This window comes from Impatiens glandulifera, chromosome 5 (assembly GCF_907164915.1).
Source record: "Impatiens glandulifera chromosome 5, dImpGla2.1, whole genome shotgun sequence".
Classification (NCBI taxonomy): Eukaryota; Viridiplantae; Streptophyta; class Magnoliopsida; order Ericales; family Balsaminaceae; genus Impatiens; species Impatiens glandulifera.
In genome coordinates, this window is record NC_061866.1 from 7,150,946 (window position 1) to 7,159,464 (window position 8,519).

An 8,519-nucleotide genomic window follows, 5' to 3' on the forward strand; every position below is an offset into this window, starting at 1 on the left:
ATAGACATAACATGACTCTTTTAGAATCGTCACTTAATTTGCTCTTTAGATGTTTGGATACACGTGGAGAAGAACATCCGTGTTGTTGTTCCCACATGCTGACTCTACGAGACTGTTGGCCTTTTCTAAAACATTGCATTTTACACTTTGTTTATAAAATAACACCAAGGCTTGGGTATGCTTCTAAAATATTAGCTTATGTTTCTCGGTCGTGCCTGGTCGTCCATGTTCGGTCGGAATTGGAGTGAAGCACATTAGGCTCTCATCATTGATCAACCAAGCCTATAAGTGGAAATCATCAAATTAAAGAATAGTTCATTTCACATTTTTTAATTTCCTATAAAATAAATGAACACCACATTAATTCTATTCATTTTTCAATGAACTCGTACCAGAATTGATATGAATTTTTTGAAAACAATTTTTTATAAACTCGGAATTATTTATATTTGTAATTCGTGTGTGAAAAATGAATATCTAAACTAGTATTATAACAATCCTTGCCATACCAGACTCCAATATGAAAATTAGATAATGTAATAATAATACTAATAATAATATCTCATGTTTAATAATACAATCAGCAATCATCAAGTTTAAAATGCAACAACAAGAAAATTAAACAATAACCACATCTTGAATAACTGGACATTTCCTCTTTTGGGTGCAACTCCCAAATCCAAAAAGGAGAGAAATAAAGGTTTTTTTTATAAAAATGTACACAATTTTTAAACACACAAGAGCATTAACTATTACTACTAAATCTTCAACCATTCCAAACAAGGGCAAAATCCCCAGCAAAACCTGGCAGGATAGTAGTCCTTAAGATACACTTCTCTTCCCTGGCCAACAATGTAAAAGCTGAACAAACTATTATTTCCTCGACTCATGCTAACTCGTGTCATCTGCACCATTGAGATCGTGTGCCTCTCGCAGATCACCCTCGCAGTCTGAGGCACCTGGGCCCTCTCAGAGATCACATCGGACGAAAACTTGTTAAGAAAGTATGAATCTGCAAAATATGCTGGCGTACACTGATACGCCTGCGTATTGCAAAGCTGCACACCTTTTGCCCTGTGGAAAACATCATCCGGTACTGAAGCTGCTCCACTTGTTGCGCTAACTTTCCGAGTCGAAAGTGTCTTCCTGTAAATCATGGGGAGAATTGGCATTGTTCATGAGATTTTGTTTTCTTAGACAAAATTCTTTCCACTTTGAGCTACTGGTAGGAAGAGAGAATTTTGGTAATTTGTTTATGATTTGGATGATGTGATTGATGATAAGATAATGAGCTATTTGAGATCAAACTCAATTAACTATCTAACATGGCACAAATAACCTCTTATCTCGTCATCAAACAATAAATCATTCAAATCGTCGACCAAAATACCGAATTATCTTTCTTTTACTTCTGTAACATTTAAAAACATTAAATAATATGAACATCTTTGTCAATTTACCCAAATAGCCCTCCTTTTAAATCAAACAAGTTATTTTTTCTTTCAAATAAAGACTATTATCAAATAATCCTACATCAAACAAGACCAAGCATATAATAGTCATCTTCATTTCTTTTTAATTTTCAGCAAAGGCTCTCAAATAAATAAGCTTTTAATGTAAATACCATCTAACAATAGCAATGCTGCGTGTCAAGAGGGAGCCACTTCCTTTACATGTTTGGCATTTGACAAGTCCTCGAGAACCACATGTCACGCAAGGCGTCTTCCCCTTTCCATCACATTTTCCGCATCTGCAAAAAAATAAACAAAGGTAACAAATAGGATTCTAGGAGATCAAGAGAGTAGTAATAATCATCCTCACATTGAGTCGGATCCATCTCTATGAGCAATCAATCCCCTCCCATGACAGGCAAGACATTTTTTCGACTGATTTTCCTTGTAGAAGCCCGGTTCTTGGTCTGCGTTACAAGTTTGACAGACGACATCTCCTCGTCCAGCGCAAACAGAGCATTTCTCAATGGTTTCCGAGTGAGGAATTTTGGTTCTTAACTCTTTAAGAGGGACAAATAAAACTGGAAATTGAGACCTTAAATCCAACTCCCAGACACCCAATTCAGGTCCCTTGTTCTTCCCATCATAATCACCATCAAGATAATGCTCAGTTTCCTTTATTATTTCCCTCTCTTCTATAAATGTGTCTAATGTGCCAACATAAACGTTGCAATCTTCAATTGAATGAATTTTCCATGTCCTAGCAGGGTGACTCCCCCAGCAACAACGATGACCCACATGATCGATCAGCAGTTCTCTAATTTCAATCTCATCAAGAATTTGCCTGCATAAATAAATACGCTCTATACATCTTTTAATGTGATCTTACACTTAAATTCCTAGAGAAACTGCTTCTAAGTAAATGTGAGAATATGCTTAGATATTACCAAATAGTGCACCATTTCAAGTACAAACTAAACTTCAATAAACAGTAGTTTGACATAGTGTGTGCATTGATGAAGAAGAAAATAGGACGATTTCTTTTGGATTGCAAGTCATAATCACACAGCAATGAAAAATAATTGATGACGGTGATAAAGTTACAAGATAGAGGCAGTAGCCATTGATCACTGCGTTAAACCCCAAACAGCTCATCAAGATGCCACAACGACTATAAAGAAGATAGGTTAGGTAGTTAATTCACCACTCCCATCAAGTTGGGTAAAACAAGTTGTGCATGCCCAACTCCCTGCATAATTCGTTGAAAATTGGTCTTGGGAGAGGTTTTGGTTAGATTGTCTGCAATATGATTGCGGGAACAAATATGGTCCTACTGATCTTTTTAATTCAATTTATGAAATTAAGTGACAATGAATCTCTAAGTGTTTAGTTCCATGAGCAAGTTCTTGGCAACAATTATCTTTTTTTTTTTGTTTTCAAGAAAAGTCATTTTATAGATTCCGTTGAGACAACAAACAAACAAGTTACATGAAAACAAAAACTAAAACAATTAACAAACACCAACAAACAAGGTGCCGATAAGCTAATTCATTATAGGAAATACTTATTGGTGCTTGATTATCACCTCGTAACTTAATAGACCTCTCAATAGTTATTCCCTGGTTGGTTAACACTCCTAAGACAGGGGTTTCTATTACAACATCCCATGTCATTTGTTGTTTCATGAAGAAGAAAGTGTTTCCCCAATTCATTTGATATAGAACCATGTCCCAAGCTTCGAATGTAGGATCCTTAGCTTGAGGAACATTGGATTCCCAATGAGGAAAGACAGTTTGCCATTCCCACGTATTAACATTTTGACTAGGTAGTTTTAGCCACATCATACCATGTAGATTTGTGGATGATGATGAAGAAAAGATGAAGTTTTCTTTTGCATTTCAAGTGTATATAATCAAATACATACCAAACAATGAAAGAATAGTTAACAAAGGAGATGAAGTTCCAAGATGGAGTAAATAGTCGTTGGGAGCCCCAAACAACTCTTTGAGAAGGCCACAATGAGTAAGGAGAGAGGTTAGATCATTTTATTCTTCAAATCTCAAGACTAGAAACAAAGGTATCTAATCCCTAGAAGATGCTAAGACTTCAAAAAGATTGACTATTCTCAAAAGTAGATGAATTGGTTCCCTTAGAGAGCATGCTAGCCATAAAAGTAATTTCAAACTATAAGAGATCATACAGTAAACAATAGTCAACTTACCTTCCAGCCTCATTAGACACCATGCCATAGTCCACTCCATATCCACCTTGATAAACAATGGCTTGCTCTGCAATAAGCAATCAATTATAGTTCATCAGTGAAACAAAGTTAAACCTAAAGAAGCAACCACAAATGCTGAATTAGACTTCAATTCAATATGTAAAGCTACCATATACATCAATTCCTAAGCTTGGATCATAAAGAAAAGCTGAATGCATAAAATTGGTGGCAATGAGAATGGACCCACATCAGACAAGTTATGGAGAAACAATTAGTTGAGCAGAAAGAGAAAGAGAGAGGTGGAGGTGCACCATTAGGATCGGGATCAGGGGAGCTGATCAAGGGGGCATGTAGAGAAGGCGGATAACGATCGGAGGAAGCGGCGGCGGATCGAATCTCATCGACACTGACTTCAGTCCCGGCGATGGAAGCCGTGGCATTTCTGGAACCAGCCCGATGAAGGTGCTGATAGGAAACCCATTTCTCGCTGCTATTATTAGTATCTTTTCCCTCGGTTGCATCTTCGTATCTCTCTGTTCAAATCAAATATATTGGAAATCCAGAGTGTAAAGTTATGTCAGTCTACAGAATTCGAAGTGATTTGTCTATTGTACCTGAGAGTAGAGGCTGGTGCTGCTGCTGCTCCATCTTGTTCAAATCAAAGAAAGATGATTCCTTTGGTCGAGGGAGAGATTTCAAAGCATATAATACAGATTACAGACGGTAATGATTGAAGATAATCAGAGAGCTTCTCATTTACACCAATATGAAGAAGAAGTTTCCTTCTCTACTAAGTTTGATACGAAACAAGCTACGCGTCTCCCACCCGTAATTCAACTCTATCATATTTTTTTTTTCTCAAAATTATTTATTTATTAATTTAAAATAATAAGTGTAAAAAAGTCATTCTTAAATCTTAACCCACAATATATATATATATATATATATATATATATATATATATATATATATATATATATATATATATATATATATATTAAAACAAAAATTTAATAAAATTCTTTTTTTTTTAAATCATAAAAACTAAAATAATACCCCAAAGTCATGACATTCACTTCTATCAATAAAAATATTGTAAAATGTTAATCTAAAAAAAATTAACGATATTTTTAGTATATCGAAAATACTTACAATAAAATATAAAAATATCAATTTTAACCTATACCAAAATTATGGCAATTTTTTTTTTAAAATTTTGATATATATCTTGAACACAACACATGATTCTTCCAAAGAAAATCATGAAAAAATTTGATCAATGAGGAATTTCATTTTGGAGAATCCAGATTGGAGGCAAAAAGTGAAATAACTTATGTTTCTAAGCCCAAGAAAGAGGAGGACATTGGTCTTAACAATTGTATTGAATGAAATAAAACCCTCATTTATAGGCATTTATAGACGTTAGAGAAAAAACAAGATTCACTATGGGTTTGATGAGTGCACTCGATGTTCTTAAGGAAGGAGGTCAACATTTTTGATGTGCAAAATTAATATGGAAATGGCGTGGTCTTTGAAAAAGATTTTGAAACTCAAAGATAATACTAATAAGATGCTCAAGATTCAAATTGGAAATAGGATTGGAATCCTGTTTTGGCATGACCCTTAGTTCAAAGGATTAACCAATTATTCTTAATAGAGATTTTGCTCTTACTCGAATCAAGAGGAAATGTCAAGTGGCTACTATTTGTTAAATTAAGAACGGGGACAGAAAGAATCTTTTGAGGAGTATTCCAAAAAGAACGAGGATCATTGATATTATATCTTCTTATCATTTTAATGATCGCGAGGATTCTCGAGTTTGGGGCGTTGAATGTAAAGGCAAGTTTTCATCGAGGTTAACATGGGATGTTGTTCGTGCTAGAGGGGAGTCGTTACCATGTCTCATTTGGTGTGGTCTTCAAAAGTCATTCCTAGACACCAATTCATCTTGTGGTTGGTGTTTCGTGAAAGACTTAATACGTGAGATCGAATCAAGAAGTACATGAATATTCTGGATTCAAGTTGTCTTTTATGTGTGGGAAATGAGGAGACCATAGATCATATTTTTAGGGGTTATCCATTTGCTTCTTTACTTTGGGATAAGTTTTCCACATCCATGGGTCTTCTCAGTTTTCCAAGAGAATTGATTGGTATTAAAGATGTCGCTCTCATCAAGGTAAAGGGTAAAGCCTTCTCTTCAAATGTCTTTATTTCTTTGCCAATATTGTTTATCACATTTGGATGGAGCGTAATGCGAGAGTTTTTTCTAGAGTTCAAAATGATATTGAACAAGTTTGGAGAGATATATTTTTTTTTATAGAAATTCACTTATTCGAACGTGAAGCCAAATTAATATTTATGAAAGAAATTAGTTGATTTGTGAGAGATGGAACATTGCTTATGAAGAAATAACTAGTTTAAATACTTAAAAATGACTTAATTTTTATGTAATTATGGTTGTTGTTTGTTTTATTCCGTTATTCATTGATGTCGTTTATGTCACTCAAAATTAAGACAAATGTTTATTTTGCCTTAATTTATGAAATCACGTAGGTTTTTAATAAAATGACGTTAGGTGAATATGTTTTATTTTTATATAGTACTAAAAATTTGATTGAATTAAATTATTTATTTTAAAGTGAAAAATGAATGAATAAAACTAATTTTTTTAAATCATGCTATAAAAGAAATATTTTTGATTAATTCTAACACAATCATTAGTTTTGCTTTTATGGAAAAAAAATAAAAGATTTCGTGTAACAAGGCTAACTCAAGCCCAATCAAATACCCGTAAAGAAATCAAAACTCTCAAATGGTTTAAAATTAGATTGATTTATATAGTTTCTATAATATTCCTAATTAGTTCACTTGATTCAAGTTACAAAAATGGTTTTTAATTGACCAAATGTCACAGCCTATTAATAGAACTGAAAAAAAAAGTAATAGATGGTGTTTAAATGGAACATATAACCCTAATCTAATTTATTGAATACACAATATTTGCATTGTTTACATCATATATCTTCAATGTCATAAAAATGGATATTTCAGGACTGATTTTCATCATCCTTAGATTTGTTGTCTTGTGTTGTTATTTGTGTTTCAAACAACTTCCTTTGTTCATAAAAGAGTTGAGAAAGTAGACCCACCAATATGAACCCAAGAACAGTTGTTTTCTCCCATCCCGATGAAGAAGACATTAAGGAATCCACAATTGCTACAACAATCAACCCAACAAATACAATGTAAATGTTCCTTCTAGTGTCTGTTCTTGTTATGTCAACTGTAACCTCCTTAATTTTCTCTGTTTCTTCCTTAACCTTCTCCATGTCAACTGGCTTTTTCTCCCTCAAATTCTGAAAAAACAAACCTTCATTCCTACCATCCTCTATTTCATCTTCAAAATCAAATAATTTCTTCTCATTCTTCTCTATTTCAAGTTTCTCTTGCTCTGCAGTTTCTTCAAATGCTTGCATTCTGCTTTCAATGTTCTCCATAATCTGAAAGATTTGAAAATTTGATAAAGTATTAACAACTAATTCAAAGTTACATTATTATCTAATTAGAAAGAAAAGGAAGGCCAACAACAACAACCCTGGATTCAGCTTCATTTAGTTCTTTGAGAGCATCTTCTCCAATCTTGTCGAATTCATTACTGGCTTCTTCGGCGAATTGAGTTAGATATGAGGATCGTTCATCTAAGAAATCAGTTAAACGAACTTTCTGGGTTTGAAGGATTGCGATTCTGGCAAGAAGATCTTGTTTTCGGGTATCTCCTTCTGTTGGGTTGTTTTCTCCTGGATTTGAGTTGATGGATTTGCATCTTAGAAATAAGATCTTCTTTTTGTTGGATCTTAATAAATTTGGAATCAAAGAGATTTGAATGGCCTTAAGAGATATCATCATCTTTCTCCTTTTCTTTCACTCTGCGTGTGATTGTGTGTGTATGTGTGTGTGAGAGAGAATGGTTGGAATTCTTAACAGGATAATGCTTCTGAACCTCTCATTCATGTATTATGCTTCTATCAGTTTTGAAATTCTCAATTGACAATTTTTTATTTATTTTAACTTCAAAATAATATATGTATTGTTTTAAAAATTAATAAAATAATTAAAAAGTAAAAGTTATATATATATATATATATATTTAAAAGAATAATAATAGATATAATTAATTAATTTTTAATTATAATATATATATATATAATATTTAATAAATATAGATAAAAATATATACCAAATTACAAAGTAATTAGTTAAATGTCTAACTTGATTTATTATTTTTTTTAAATTATATATTATTAAATTTGTAAACATAAAATTTTGACACATCCTAATTTATAAATGATAATAATATTAAAAAAATATTTAAAATTTTTTAATTTTAAATAACTAAAAAAAGATTAAAAATCAAATTAAGGTTAATTATTGTGATATAATACTACAAATAGAAAAATTAAGTAAAGATCTAAAAATAATTTAAGGTTAAAATATTGTATTTATTTTATCCAAATTGAACTAAAAAAGGAGTTGAAAATATTTAATTATGGTTTTAAACATAAATTATGTATAATTTATGGCTTAAAATAATTTATGTTTAAAAGCATAATTAAATAAATATCCTAAAATACAAAAAAAAAGACAAAAAATAAAAATAAAAAACATAATTTGTTTGATTAAGTCAAATAAAGAAAAAAAAAACTATTTAATTAAGATAGGAATTCATTAATTAAGTTGAATTAAGAAAAACGATTTAACTAATTAAAATGAACTTAGGATAATTAAAATCAATTCGAAATAGTTTTGATGATGCGCTGAATAATTGAATAAAATTCTAAAACTAAGTT

The 8,519-nt window shown here is 31.8% G+C and overlaps 2 protein-coding genes across 2 annotated transcripts; both read right to left on the minus strand.

The window, feature by feature from the left end:
- Positions 1 to 532: 532 nt before the first annotated feature.
- Positions 533 to 4,466, minus strand: LOC124939806 (protein SSUH2 homolog). The gene is made up of 6 exons (XM_047480254.1): positions 4,287 to 4,466; positions 3,984 to 4,205; positions 3,673 to 3,739; positions 1,822 to 2,295; positions 1,625 to 1,750; positions 533 to 1,146 (listed from the first exon to the last, which is right to left on the minus strand). The coding sequence occupies exons 1-6, from the start codon at positions 4,318 to 4,320 to the stop codon at positions 759 to 761; spliced, it is 1,311 nt and encodes a 436-aa protein (XP_047336210.1). The 5' UTR covers positions 4,321 to 4,466; the 3' UTR covers positions 533 to 758.
- Positions 4,467 to 6,624: 2,158 nt separating this feature from the next.
- LOC124938456 lies at positions 6,625 to 7,664 on the minus strand. The gene is made up of 2 exons (XM_047478899.1): positions 7,267 to 7,664; positions 6,625 to 7,172 (listed from the first exon to the last, which is right to left on the minus strand). The coding sequence occupies exons 1-2, from the start codon at positions 7,576 to 7,578 to the stop codon at positions 6,720 to 6,722; spliced, it is 765 nt and encodes a 254-aa protein (XP_047334855.1). The 5' UTR covers positions 7,579 to 7,664; the 3' UTR covers positions 6,625 to 6,719.
- Positions 7,665 to 8,519: the final 855 nt, after the last annotated feature.